At 42.3% G+C, this 15,401-nt stretch overlaps 1 protein-coding gene across 7 annotated transcripts in view; it reads left to right on the plus strand.

Annotated features, from left to right (window-relative positions):
- The window catches only part of UNC13B (unc-13 homolog B), a 212,908-nt gene that overhangs the window by 65,611 nt on the left and 131,896 nt on the right, over positions 1-15,401 (plus strand). For all 7 annotated transcript variants that reach the window (XM_032205600.1, XM_032205604.1, XM_032205601.1 and 4 more), the window contains one exon: positions 13,266-13,592. In XM_032205600.1, coding sequence (XP_032061491.1) covers positions 13,266-13,592 — 327 coding nt within the window. The remainder of the gene's footprint in view (positions 1-13,265; positions 13,593-15,401) is intronic.

The following is a 15,401-nucleotide window of genomic DNA, read 5'->3' on the forward strand; positions in this document are numbered from 1 at the left end:
ATTCTGTTTTCTTATCAGAGAGGTATTTCGAAGTAGAACTGGCTGGAAAAAAAACACATTGGGCAATCTTAAATATTTTCAAAACTCAGTTGTGTGGAGTATTGCAAAAACAAAATGTGTTTAACTTTTGCTCTTAGCAACTTTATGTGCCATGGACCAGGCAGATGCTTGATGAAGTTCCTGGCAGACTGCAATTCATGATTGCTGAGGAAATGACAGCTTGTAGGAGGCTGTATAGGGCAGACCCAGAGGAACCAGACAAAGTTCAGCTAAACCTGTCTTGAATTAGGTGAAATGCCAAAATGCTTCAACTGGAACTGGCTGTACTAACATCTGTGTTTTTTTTTGTTTTTTTTTTTTTTTCTTCTAACAACATTTGGGTTTGGCTGGAAGAATTTTGATCCTCTTTATCGCCTGTTAAGCATAATTGCATTCCCTTGATAGAAGAACGTGTTTCATTCCCCTCTCCACAAAGGATAACAAATACTATTCTTGTTTGCTCTGGGAGAGTGTTTTGCTCCTGACAGCCAGTCTGACTTCAAAACAGAAGTTTTCTTCCGCGCAGTTTTATTTATTTTTTAATTCAAGCACTAACTTTTCCTTGCAATGTTCATTTTGTGTAACCATGTGTCCTCCATGTCTCCCTGCTCTTGCCTGTTTACTCCCAAGGCGATATGATAGCATAGATTCCACTGTGAGTGGCCGAACTGACCTAGAGTCCACATCTGAGTCTAGTCAAATGACAAGCCGCCAGTGCTCGCTAGAGAGCAGGCACTCTCTAGATCTGTCTGATAGGTGGGTTAACCTCTGTGCAGCCTGTGTGCTTGTCTCCTTGCTCTTGCTGCTGTGAAGTCGTCTTGTGGCACAGTTCAGCTGATTTTTGCTGTTTGCCTTGGCTGTGTTTCAGATCTGTGGTGGTCTAGTGCCGGGCTGATCTTGTCATCTTTTTCTTCTCCTGGGTGCTGGACTTCTTGTCATTGCTCTGTTTCTAATAAAATGTTCTGTAGAGTAGCAGGGGAAGCCCTTTTGGCAGAAAGAGCTCAATTAGAAAGAAAAATCATTTCTTTGCCTAAATTAGGCAATCGTTGGTTCAACATCTACAGCTAATGGCTCTTCATGCATACACGTAGCTTCCATTGCTTTTAGCTCCCTCTTGGAAGGGTTTGATCCAGTAACTATGGTGGCTCTGTGAGTCTTTCCAATTTCATTAGTTTTTTACAGATAGTCATTCCCATTATGAACTTAAAATTGCAAGCAAGAAGTGTAGGAAGCGTTCTACACTGTGTGCAACAAGACTCATTTAAGGTAATGAGTATCTTTCCAATTAGTGCAAGTTACCTAATACTGATGGAAATGAAGCACTAAACCAGCAACAGTGAAAATGCAATGACCTATTTTTCTTTTAGTGCTATCCCACCAACATCCTACATTGGGGTGCTCAGGCAGCTCAGCCTGTGGAGGTGAAGACTTGGTGTATTAGCAGTATCCATACAATGCCCACGTACCCTTTGCTCTTTCTCTTCTCTTGATCTGCTCTTATCATATCAGGGTCAGTGCACCTTCACGCTGCCTAGTTCCCGACAACTGATGACATGAAACAAAGTTGCTGTGCACTTCTTAGATGAGCATTTTGATTTTTTTTTACAGGAACTCTTGGAAGATTTAGACAAACATTAAGTTTTCTTGCTACTAGGTTTTGGGTTGGGGATCAACTGATACTTAATCCTTTTGATCCTGGGCTAGGAATTAATCCTGGAATCCCAAGAACCATGTGTTTGGGTTTCTGGGAAGCTTCAGCTGGCTTGACAGCAATACTACATGCTTAAATCTTTTCTCTCACAATGGACGATGTGGATTACTGGATCTGTTTAGATGCATTGTAAATGGGGAAGTACAGATCCTGAAAAGCCTCTCTGGCTGGCACTGGGCTAGTATCAGTTGCCTATGGGTTGTTTTGCCTTCTAACCCAGTGGCATCCCCAAGGGTCTTCATTTTGCTTTGGAAGGAGCCCCTTGAGGGGAGAAGATTGTTGTCAGTACACATGTAGGCAGCAGGCTGGAGGGTAAGTTTCCTTGGTGGAGGACAGAAGAGACTCAGGCTGTCTTCTACTTGTACCAGGTTTCGGGGCTCAGATGCCCAAAGAAATGGTCCTTCCTTGCTCTGCACAGACTTCTGGCCACTTCGCCCCCAGGCCTTATGGCATCACAACCAGAGTAACTGCAGCCATGAGCTCAGTAGTCCCTAGATGAGGCCAGGGATCTGGTGCTGGGTCTGCCCATGCTGCAGGGCATCTGCAGAGGGGGAGTGCATTACCTGCAGTGAGAGCACTCACAGCAAACAGGAGCGGTGGCATACCTGGAGCTCCTCATGATGATGGTGTGCACAGTTTGTATTTTGTTCTGTATTTTCTTCCTTGGAGTCCAGTCATTGCTGAGTCCCTGCATACATTCACTGCCCTTCAGCCACCCCTGGGAGAAACAAAGTGCCCTGTGGGCTTTATGAATACTGCTAATACTGCTAAATCGAAGTCTGCTGCCTAGAGTAACCGAAATGCATGCATAGCATAGTGGAATGGTGTGCGTGGGTGCAATATCTTAAAGTAGTTCTGTTACTGTAATAACTGACTTTTTTAAAGCATGCCTAAAAAAGTAGCAGCAGAGTACTGGTACAGCTAAGGCTGTGTGCCCTCAGTTGATCACAAAAAGCTGTTCTCTCTCAAACAGGCGTTTCCAAATTCTGTGCAACTGTAACCGGTGGAATACCATAACCCGTACTGCTTTTTTTTTTGACGGTTTGATTGAAGTTTAATGGTGGTAGATTGACAGGTTTTCAGTTTTGTAATGTCTGGATGTTTCTCATTTTAATTTTCTTTTATTTAGTGCATGTTTTTCGTTACTGTTGTTTTCTGTCCTTTCTAAAATTTTTTTAAAAAATTGTTGTTTTCCCCTTTCCTTTTTTTTTTTTTTATGTCTCTTGTCCTTTCCCTCCCACTCTCTTTATTTTTCATCTTAGACAAGGATCTGTAGCTAGGAATGACAGAGTCAGGATTATTCCATTTAATTCTGAAGACGGAGAAGAAGAACAAGAGAGTAACTATGAAGAGCTAGGAAAACTGCTAATAGAGGAATTCTTAGAAAAGAGTCATAAGAGTAGAAGTTGGCAGGAAGCAAGCATAAAAAAGATGCAAACTCTCTCAAAAAGGGAAAATTTCAATCACTGTGAAAGATCAAGATGCTGCCAAAATGTGTGTGTGGAGTCAGGATCTGTAGATGTCCCTAGGTACCCTCAGGAGTATGACACAATAGACAGGAGAAGGAAAAAGAAACTGCGATACAGCAGTCTTGAAGAGAGGGAACAAATGAGCCTGCAAAGTAATGGAGGTCTGCACTTTCCCAGGGAGAAAAAAAATTATTTCAATGGTGTGGCAACTATTTCTGAACTCAATGATGATTTCCCAGTATATGATAGGACTGGAAAATATACCAGCAGATCTGAAAATAAGGAAGGTTTGTCTGCTTATCCCATCCTGCGTCCATACAAAAATGGCTTAATGGTTAAAAGCGGTAAGTTGCCCAACAAGCAGGCAGTGAACCACGAGGGCTCACTTCACCTCAGTAATGGTGGAGATATGAAACACGTAGGGATGCCAGATAATACTTTTGTGCCCCTGGATATCCTTGAGGAATTTGACAGCAGTGCTTCTGATGAGTTTCAGTACTCGCCTGTTTCAGATGAGGAAATGGAGGAACTGGCAATGCTTTCACAAACATGGTGTGATTCTGACATCAGCCATTTGAGAGACTTCACTGTTAATTACCCTGCAAATTCAGGGTCCCAGTTAAAGGCTAGCTGTGATAAAAAACACAGGACTAAAGGGAACAAGCATGGTCATCCTATGCAAGACTTGACACTGTCTCCTGTTGAAGAACCCAGCGAGGAGTATGTAGACACAATGGATGAACTTCAGTGTCTAGTAGAAACAGTTTCAGAATACTTGGCTGAAAAGGAGGAAGAAATCAGCAAATTTGCTACATTGCCAGAGACAAGAAAAAATGCTGAGCGCATATCACTGAAGCTGGATAATGCTGATAATTCCGTAGAAGCCAGGAAGTCTGAACAGACCAAATATCCTGCTGCGGAGGAGAGTACCAAGGGCAAATCTGAATCTCTTCCAGACTTGTCAGGTGTAAAGAATACTGTGAATTCCCTGTTCAGCTCTTTGACTGAAAAGGTGGGGTCAAGCACAAAGCAGCTCACAGCCTCTGTTGAAAAGCTGGTTTCTTCCACGCCAGAGAAGACAGAAACCAGAACCTCATCAGAAGGTGGAGTCTCAAATGTATTTTCTAGCAAGCCCAAAAGTGAGAGTTCATCTTCTGGAATGGCAGCAGATGGTAAAGCTGACACAAAGTTCTCCATTCACTCTTTGCTACCATCCCAAGTGAGTGGTGATAAAAGAGCCCCGAATGTAAACTCTAGCAAGCAAGAAACCACTCAGGTGGACAGTAAGGCTTCCACGCCACAACATCTCCAGCAATCACAGGAAACCAGCAGCCAGCAGAACCAGCATTCAGTTATGAATTCTGTTCTAGGCATGCTTAATCCTTTAAAGATCTTCTCTGAGAAGGAAGTGCCAAAACCAGAAGCCGTAAAAGAGGAGCACACCAAGGAGGAGAGCCATGCTGTCAAAGTCGATGAGGCAAACAGAAGTGAGAGATCGTCTGGACAGACGGCAGCCAAAACCAGCAGTATGGTTCCCGAGACACAGCTGAGTGAGACCAAAAGTGAGGCAGGGGCAAACACAAATAGCACTTCTGTGTCTTCAATCTTTGGCAGGCTCACAAACTCCGTCAGTTCCTTTAGTCTGAAAGCCAATTTAGATGGTCTCTTGGCTCCAAAGCAGCAGGATGTGCCACAGAAGCAGTCAGATTTGCATCATGTTACAGATCAGCCAGATGCCACCGTAAAGGAAGGCACACACGCTGCCAGGGAGCAGCCTCCTGCAGATCACATAGGGGATCAGCATACTGCAGGTCATGGACCGGGAAAGAAGGAAAATAGAGCTAATAGGGAGCTTCATTCAGAGCCTCAAGATCAGGGTACAGCACCTGAAAGCTTTTTCAGTCCACTCAAAAAGTCTTTCAGTCAGTTGTTACTTCCTTCTGCTGAACCAGGGCAGAAAGAAAATATGCCTGGGCTTTTTAAAGGCCATAAGTCTGAGGAAGATGTAAGACAAAACAGTTCATCAAGTGAAGAACACTCATTTCCTTTTACCAGGAAACTTCCTTTTTTCAGTGGGCTGGGTTTTTCAGACAAGGAAGAACATACAAAGGAGAAAGGTGGCTTTATTCCTTCATTATTTAAATTTTCCTCTGCAGAAAATCTAGCAAATTCTAAGGACCAAGCAAGCCGTCAGAGTTCTAGTGACATTTCTTTGCCTGAAAACAGAAGCAGTAATTTAGAAAATGCTGTTTCATTAAAATCTAGCTCTGTTCCAGATTTATCAGACCACAAGGAAGAATTTAAACAAACCAAAAACATGAATAAAGAAAACTTACCTAGTGCCCAAGAAAACAGAAATAAACACCAGGAGAGCACCTCTCTTACCTTTACAGTTGCAGGAGAGCAGCAGAGAACTAAGAATGCTCAGGAAGAACCTAGACATTTAAAAGGAGGGTTACCAAAAGGACTAAATGCAAACTTAAACGACAGTGTAGTTGAATCCATCCCTTCAGACAGAGGGCCAGAAACTGCAATTGCAGATGATATGCAGAAGAAGCACACACCAGGTTTTCTTTCTGGATTGCTTCACATTTCTTCCAATGAAAACACTGCCAATAACCGTGAGTTGACTGTTAAAAATGAGAGTGATAGCCACAAAGGCAGTTCTTCTGGATTATTTTCTGGTTTATTTAAATTTGCTTCAAATGAAAATGTGTCTGAATGTAAGCAGGAGAAGGTGAAATCAAACTCTCTTGGTTTCATGAAGCTTTTTGATAGAAGTGAGGATTCTAACTTGGAGAGAAAATCCAGCGACTCGGGAATGACTTCTGATACTCAAAGCAGCACTGCAGAAAAGCAAGAAACTTCCAGCTTCTTTAAAAATCTGCTGCCCAAGCCAAAGGAGAAACTGGATAATATGAAAATGATGGAATCTTCCAAAACTACTGACCACCTGCCCAACACAAGAGTAAATAAGCCGGCTGGGCATTCTGTGCCCCCTGATGCTCTGAATCCTCAAGCTAAGGTACACGACTTATCTGGAAAGTCTGTGAAGAGTAGGCAAGTCGCTTATCAGGATGCAGAATCTAGAAATTTTCCAACCTTTTTAAAGAAAGAGTCAAATGAATTTTGTAATCTGACTAATAAGAACCATAAAGTTACAGAGCAGTACTCAGCTTATCAGGAAACAAGAAGTCATTCTAGCTTTGAATGGGAATATGAAGTGGGGGAGCTTGTTGACGCTCGTGAAATAGCCCTGCCGGTTTACTATGTATTAAACCAGAACTCTGTGCCGCCCCCTCAGTTCATGAACTGGCCTGAAAATGATATGGTAGTGAATCTCTGTAAAAAGGATGGGAATGCAAATGTGATGGATTGGCAGACTAATGCCAATTTTGATGGACAAAGTTTGGATTTAAGTGTGATGTCATATGAGTCGTTTGACCAATTAATGTTTCAAGATGTTTGTTCAGAAGAAAATGATGCCTGGACTGCTAATTCCCTCAATGAAAGTTACAGTAACTTTCCACCATTTGAGAGAGAAGGCAGTTACTCATTAGAAGAGCTGCCAATGGATTTAAGCTACTCCTCTGGCTGTGATGGAACTATGTGGACCCTAATTGACCAAGAGACTTTAAGTATGGATGAGAACTTTATGTACTCATCCTATAGCCAGGACTATCAGGAGTGGCTGATGATGCTTGAGCAGGGTGTATGGTGGCCATCAGAAGATGGAGATTGTGGATACTACATGTACAGCGATAGCCAGTATGTGTATTCACTGCTCACTGATCCCACTGGGCAGTATGTTTATGTGTGTGCTCCAGAGACTTATTCCTACCCAGAGTGCTGGGATTATAACGTTCAGATGGGTTCCATTCCAAGAGCTGTGCTGGAAGACAACACAATTGCTGTTTGTGGCTTTAAGGTCCCTCTTGGCAATGAAGATGAGTTGTTTTGGTTTGCTGAAGAGGAGTGTTTGGATGATTATTCAACAAATAAACCTCTGGATTTGTCAGTAGCTTTGCAGAGGAGTGATCAGTTAATGAACATGAATTTGGAGACGTTTTCACAGATGTTTGAAGAGTCCATTTATTATCAGAGAGAGCAGCCACTAGACTTCTCAGGTTATAAACTTCAAAAACTCAAAGTCGATTTTAGACCTGAAAAGGAAACCCAGAACTATGCCGAGGAATCTTCGGTAACCCTTGATCTTAGAACACATTCCAGAGGGGCTCGTGATAAATCGCTGAGTAAGGAAGCCCACACCAAGGAACTGGATAAGGCTGTCCCTGTGACTACTGCTGGGGGCGGATCGTCAGGATTCTTTGGTTTCCATCTGTTTCAATCTACTCCTAAAGCTGAAGAAACTGTGGCAACTACTGAAAGAGTAACAGAAGCAAAAAAGACTGAAGAAGATAAGAAAATGCCAGTGAACAAAGTTACCTCTCTGTTTTCTGCGTTGGGTGGGCTGATTGGAAAGTCTTCAGGTCCTGACTCGGAGACACCAGAAGATTCTTCCTTGAAGAGAGCAGACACACGGTCAAAATCATCGGAAGATAAAACTGATGTTTTATCACTTGTACCAAATAGGAAATCAGATGAGGCACAGGCAGGGCAGAAGTTTCCTGTTACATCACAACTGAGAAGAAATACTTCATCGGATCTTAGCTTGGAGGCTGCTAGAAACGAAAAGCTGGAATTCAATCAGAATGAAAACATCCATGTTAAAAAAGGAGGATTAACAAAATCTCCTTCTCAGCTGAGCCAAACTGCTCCAGATGGCAGGCCTGTAAGAGCAGAGGGACCTGCTAAGGCAATGCCAGCTTCCAGGCATCTTGAACGACATGTGAGTATTAATGAACCCAGTCAACCACAGCCAAATCAGAGCCACCCAGCCCCTGAGCCCGAGGAAACATTATTTAAAAGTGCTCTGAAACTGTTCAGCCTTGGGGAAGATTCTTCTGGAAGCTCAGCTGCTAACAAAACCCAAAGTTCTGGATTTTTTGACTTCTTCAAAACACAAGTAAGTAAAGCACCACAACCATCACCAGATCTGGAAAAAAGTCAGAATGATAAACCAGAAAAGGTGATACATCCAGAACAGAAGGAAGCCTCCAGCATCTCATCCTTGTTTGGATCCATTGGAGATCTCTTCAAAGTGGAAGCTGTGTCTTCTCAGCCAACACCAAGTGCTGCAACTCTGCCAAAAACCAGTAGTAGAAATGTGGCTGAATCAAGACAAAAAAGTGAAAAGTCTGGTGGTCCTCAGAGTGTTAGTATGCCATGTCTGTCCTCCACTCCTAAGGAAGGGGTGAGAACGGAAGGCACAGACAGGCAGATCTCTCCTAGCCCTGGCGTACAAAAGGAACAACCGAGCAGAAAAGCTGAGGAGGAGTCTTCTGAAGGTAAAAAAGTGCCTCCTGGACTTGCTTCACAGAAGCCACTGAGTGTAGGTCCCAATCTAAGCCAGTCGAATCAGTCAGCTGTACCCACAGACAGACCAAAGCAACAAGGAGGAAATCGTTCAGGTGGCACAACTAATCAGACCAAACCAAGGCCAGATCAAATCCCTAAAGACTCAGGTTTCAGTTTCCCATTCAGCTTTTCTGATATCACTGCTCCAAAGCCACAGCCAGCCGGTAGGAGCATATTCTCCTTCTTCACTGGATCAGATGAACCAAAGCCTTCTGCACCCGCTCCTGCTCCTACTAGTGCAAAGCAGCAAGAAACAGAGGGGCTGTTTCATCTGCCCTCCTTCTTTTCCAGTGGTCCAACTGCTGACAAGAGCGTACCTCAAAAAAGTACTAGCTTTAGCTTTTTCAATTTGACATCCTTTTTGGATGAAAAGCCACAAACTACTCCAGGACAGGAGGTTAATACAAAACCACCTAAACCAGCGAACTCTAAGCCATATATGACACAAAGTATTTCCAGTGATTCTGGTATCAAAATTGCCAGTTGTGCCAGCCAGCAAGATGCAGACAATAAAAAAGAAGTTGATGATATTATTGCAGCAGTGACTGGCAAACAAACGTTTAATAAAGTCACCGTGAGAGAAAATAAATCAGAAATGCTGGCAGTGAAAAATGCAGAAAATGTTGCCAAGGTAGATAAAGAGAGTGACTTAAAAAAGCCTCCCCAGACTGATGACACCACTGGAATTGGTTTGGATGCTTCTGGTCCTTGCCCTCAGGCTCCCAATGTGCAGAAGCATTCTCAGGATGAGCAGACTGTTTCCTTAGGGGCAGAAGATGACACTCTGGGTAGCACAGGGAAGATGGACAATGAATTTACAATTGATAAAGAAGAGCCATATTCTTCAAAAGAACAAGCTTCTGAAAATCAAGATTATAGTACAGACTTAGATGCTAAAATGGATTCAGTGATTATGAATGACTCAAATATTACAAGTGACGTAAAAAATGAAGTAGCCTGTGAAGAAGTATGTGCACAACATGAGTTGCTGGAACATAAATTACCCAAACAAACTCCTGGTGACAGGTTACAACAGGCACAAGAGTCGCACTCTCTTCCTAAAATGCCAGAGGCATCTAATTTGCAAAACAAACCTAAAGAATCTGAGGGTGATAAATCGGTACTGGATTCTTCAGTTGAAATGTTTTCAAGCTTCATGACAAAAATGAAACCTCCTAAAACGTTGTCTGGTTTCTTTTCTCAACCACAAGCTCCTGCACCTGCTACTGCACAGAAGAAAAGCTCCTCCTTCTTTGGTTTCTCATCCCTCCCTAGTGGCCCAGCACCAGCATTCACAAATGATCTCTTTGGCATCTTCAAAGGTCCAAAAGAATCTCCAAAAGAGATGCCTCCACAATCCACCCCTAAACCTCAAAGCAGCAAAATGAAAGATGTCATTGGGTCCGTTCCAGCTAAAGACTCTAAGAAGACAGAAGATAGCGTTACAACCAGAGAGCCTGAAATAGATATGTCAAGCTCTCTGAAGCAGGACATATTGCCTGTCTCAGTAGAAGAGAACTTCACAAAAGAATCTCCCATGAAAACGGAAAATGAAGAAAACAGGAATTCAGAAACATGTAAAGAGGAACCTCTGAGGATCACTCCAGAAGCAGTGGTCTCTGGTGAAAGTCAAGTCCCGGAGGCTCTGCAGCTGGTTAGTGATGCACAGCCCTCTGAGATGATAGATGCTGAACCATGCCAGTCTGATTTCAGTAGTGTGGTCAGTACAGAGCAGGCTGAGGCCACTGACCAGAATGAGGTAAGTCCATGCCAAGTAGACGTGTCTTCACATGTAACAGAGGAACAGGATGCTTCTACAGACAAAGCAGTTGTTGACTCCCTTCAGACTGGCTCTAGTGGTGGGCTTGAACTGGAAATTGAAGCCCCGGTTGATGGGACAGTCACAGACCTTTCCCAATCAAATAAGAGTGCTGCAGTTGAATCAGAGCGTGCCGTTCCAGGGGATCAGGCTAATGCTGGCATTGACCAGCCAGGCATGATCAGTAGTGATGGCAGAGAACCCACAGCTCCAGTTGATGAGTCCAGTGTTCAACACCTTCAGCTGGATGAACAAGAAAAAAGTGAGGTAGAGCTGCAAACTGCTGGACAAGAAAAGAATCTGTCAGTTAATGAGATACCTGAGGAAGGAAGTTCTTCTGAATGTGAGTTGAAGAAACAGGGTAAGCCTAGTAATGTTCCTACAGATGCAAACAGCAGTAAATCAGTCTTTGAAATACCAAGCATGCCCAGTTTGCCAAAATTCAGCTTTATGTCATCTGCTGATACTGGAAAGCCATTTGGGTCTTTCTTCTCTCAGCAGCCGCCTTCTGTTAATAAAGCAGGGGCAGAGCAGGGCCTCATGTCCAGCTTTAAGAAACTTTCTTCGACTCTCTTTGAAGGAGGCAGTGAAGAAAAGGTGAGTAAGCCAGAGAGTGCCCAAGGAGCAGTGTTTGGGAAAAAGCTAGATTTCTCCTTTCCCTGGCAAAAAGATAACAAGGAGACCTCTGCCAAAAGGGAACCACATGTACCACCACAGGCTTTGTCAAAACCAGATGACAAGGTGTTAAGAACAGTCAGTTCAGATGAAAACTCAAAATCTGCAGTCTCAGATCAACTGACTGATGCAAATATAGAAGTAAACTCGTCTTCAAAGCAGCCTGACATTGTAGACAATGAACTTTCTGAAGAACCATCTGGTGCAAGCACTGTTGATGATGCATCCAACAAAGAGCTGGGAGAGAAGTTTGATAAAGAGCCCGAAGATCAGCAGAACGTGATTTCCAGCGAATTACAGAAAGATCAGGCAGATGAGTATGCACCAGAGCAGCCTGAACTGAAGGAAACTGAGCTTGATTCAGCTCCTAATGGAGCTGTGCTTCATCCTAGCACGCAGCCTGCAGACCTGAATAGCGTGGAACAACTGAAAGAGAAAAGGCTAGTTATAAATGAGGCATAATAAATGGTTTCAACTGATTGACCATTTATAATGCAACACTGCAGCAGTAGATGTTAGCCTTGGTGTCTGATGTTAGTAGCTCAGTCCCATCTGTATTTAAGTGTTTTTAGTCTCACTGATAGCTGTCACAGAGGATGTGGTAAACCGCTATCACTAGTAATGCACAAACCCTTATACTGTTTTCTCCACTTTCTCCACTCTTTTTTTCTGTGTTGATTGGATTTCCCATGTTCTTGCACTGTGTCCCGCTGAATGAAATGCTTTTAGTGCTAATTTCATTAGCCTGTCAGAAATTTAGTTCTTTGTGTGTTAATTCTGCTGCATACAATTCACTTTGCTTTCTTGTTTAGTGACAATTATGTTGTGTTTGCTAAGAAAAATCAACACTAGATAAGGTATTGAAAGGAATGACCTTGTATTTTCAAACTGCAAAGTAAAAACTTAATTTTAGAGAAAAACTTAACTTACTGCTAACATATTATAGAACTAAATAGATTCATTTCACATTACTGATGCTTCTAAAACATTTTCAGAGATATCAGTGAAGGTATTCTAATGTTTGCTCTTCCTAAAATCTCTGCAAAAGTTATTTCATGCAGTTAGGGAAGCTAATAAAGGGAAGTATCAGTATTTCATGAAGCTTTATTCAGATCTGTGTATGTGTCAAGTTGAAATTGCCATCAAAATTTGAACTGGAGACTTGTATCACCCACAGATGTGCATTTAGTAAGTGGAAGTAGTTCTGTCTCTGATCTAACAATTGCTGAACTGCACTCCTCAAACTTCCCATCTGGCTTCCAATTCTCCTTACTGTACAAGTGAGAGGAACATCAGTGCTGCTTAATTCTTGGATAGAAGTATTTAGTGTGGCTGAGCCATAGTTTTCCTGACTGCATGAGAAATTTAGAAATTTCCATCAACTGTAATTTGTGTGAGGATTCTGGGCATTCAGTTCTGGAAGTGGTGTCTTGACTCATAGAGATCACGCCCCTTTGGTGGTGGTGTGTTTTGTTTTGTTTTGTTTTTCATAAATGAAATTGTTGAGGGAGCTTTATTAATGTGAGATATGCAGGATCCTTTTGTGAACAACTGCTCTCCCTGTTTTTGTAAAAGGTTTTTTAAGTTTGATGGTTTTAACCTTAATCTTGACTTCAGTGTATTTTATTATAATTATATAAATATAAACAAAGGTAACTTCTTATTAACAACCTAAATGGTCATGGTAAAGCTGCAGTGAAACTGTAGAAGTCAAACGCTTCCACTCTGAATTCCCACGTTTCCATTTTTATTCCTCTCTGGTTATTAGAATATCTTCACTGGCAGTGTCTAGCAGATGTAGGGTGGGGAAGTGAACAATTGGTGCCAGGCAGATGTTTGTAACTCCGTATCATACATAATCTATGTGGTGGTAGGCTGTGTATTTCTATTGCCTACCCAAGTTTTGAAGTTCAGAAGTCTAGACCTAGTTCAGGGGGCATCATTGCTAGGTATGACTTCATAACATATCTTTTTAGTATATTTAGTATCCCATGCAGGTTTTTAGATGTGTAAATTGCTTTTCATTTTTTCAAAGGTATTGCTTTATCTGACTGACTTTCTTATTCTCTCATAGTCCTGCTGGCAGTAGTAGATATGGCTCCTCTTGTAATGTCAGCCAGGGGAGCTCTCACCTGAGCGAGCTGGACCATTCCCATGAAAGTGCCCATGGCTCTGAGCAAGATGACGATCACCAGGAAAGAGAGTCAAATCATTCCTACCGCAGTTCGGGCAGCTACCAGAAAGATGGCCAGACATGGCTCAGGGAGCAGGAGGAGCCTCGCGGCAAAGGAGGGGAGGAGAAGGTCTGTGAGACAGAGGAGAAGCATAAAGATCATTCTGCAGCTAAGTTACCTCTGGAACTTGACAAGCCCAAGGATGTTGATGCAAGAGCCCAAGTGAGGTAGGTGAAGTGCTCTATTCCTGAGATCTTTTCATCTGATTCAAACAGGATTCGCCCCTGTTGTTTCCTGGTGCAAATTATATACGTTGTTCTTAAAGTGGCCTTTTACAGCTAGTTTGATGTTGCTGCTCTGTGAAACATTTTTGTGTGTAGAAACAGTTATTTATGAGACATTGACTAAACTTAAACTATATTTTCAATGAACCTGTTAATCCGTTGACACTTAACTGCTGTATTTTCTGTTTCTTGTTTGATAAATGTAGTTTAGCCCAAATATAGCTGCTTTTATTGCTCATGTGTGATCAGGCTTATGCATGAGCAACCATCTACTGACTGTTGGAGCTTCATTCATTCTCTTCCTGTGTAGTAAGCTATGACAGCTACAGTTACTGTTTATGTAGTTGCAGGTTGTAGACTTACCTCGTGAATTGACATGTTGCTCTAATTCACGATGGCAGCTTTTCTTGTCCTTGCACTTGGACTTTACAAGCTGTTGAAAGTATTGAAGACAGTCCTCAGAAGCATTTCAGCTAAGTTTGAGGAGTAATGCTCTGGATTTCATACAGGTTTTACAGGAATTTCAAATTCTACCACTTAGGTTTGAGAGTATCTGTCTTTTCTTGAAGTAGTTAAATCATTGAAGCCCTTAGTGTGGATATGGGTATATTTTCATTAGCATGGAGGATTATTTTCATCTGGTTAAGATGGATGGATCAGTTAGATTCATGGAAAGATGTCTGCCTAGTCTTTGGGGATTACAGTATAGAGTGTACCGATACACTGGTGTCATTGTGCTTATGTGAAAGAATTAACCACAGCAGTTCATGTGTAGGCAACTCTTACACTAAAGATATAAAAAAGGAAAACAAGACTAGCAAGAGTGTTAATCTGTTCTTAAACTCTGACTCACTTTCCTCTTCTCATTACAGAGTCTTGTCCCAGAATGGCTGGCCTATATTTGCTTACACGGAGGGTTATTCACGTAGTCTATTCCAAGCTAATTTAGGCATCTAGTTTTGATATTACTGCATCACTGGCTCCCCTTCTTTCCACCGTGGTAACACTTTCCTGTCTCCATAGAATACACAGGGAACTTAGCTCTGAATCTCTGAATCTTGATCTCTGGATTTGCACCTGAGCTAGATGTGCAGCATGGATGCTTGTTGCTATCAGCTATTGCAGAAACTGTGCCTGGTGCATCTCAGGATGATTGACACCTCAACAGCATACAAAGGAAGGGATTCAATCAAGGGCCCAATGTATCATGAGGATGGAGTATGAAATGTGTTGTGTAGCACAGAGGTGAAGCTTTGCTGCTAGATACCTGTGCCCTCTTGAAAAGCTGTGCGAAAAAGCAGAGTGAGAAAGGCACAGTGATTAGGAAAAACACACCTGAGCCCTGTTGCCAGCCTTTCCACTGAAAAGAAGGTGTAAATTCTTAGCAGTAGGAGTGAGAAGAGGCAGTGTTAAAAAGGGACCTGCAACAGGCATGAGGATGGAAAGTCTCATTTGTCTGGTTCTTTGTATGCAGTTATGACACCACTGTGCTGAAGTGGCTTGACCAGGAATCTTGGACAGTGTTCTTGATGATCCGACTGATGACTTCTTTCTCCTGGAGCTATTTTTAATAATGAAAATATTTTAAACTAAGCTTTTATCTATGTGGATTTTCCACCAAAAGACTAGGATTGTACCCTAGCTTACATTTTTCAGCTCATCAGTTTCCAAGATAGTTCTTGCACATGAGAAAATCTCTGCTTTAGTTTCTCACTTAACATAACACGTGCAGGGCTATGTTTGCAAGGAGTT

Source organism: Aythya fuligula, chromosome Z (assembly GCF_009819795.1).
Source record: "Aythya fuligula isolate bAytFul2 chromosome Z, bAytFul2.pri, whole genome shotgun sequence".
In the NCBI taxonomy this organism is placed as follows: Eukaryota; Metazoa; Chordata; class Aves; order Anseriformes; family Anatidae; genus Aythya; species Aythya fuligula.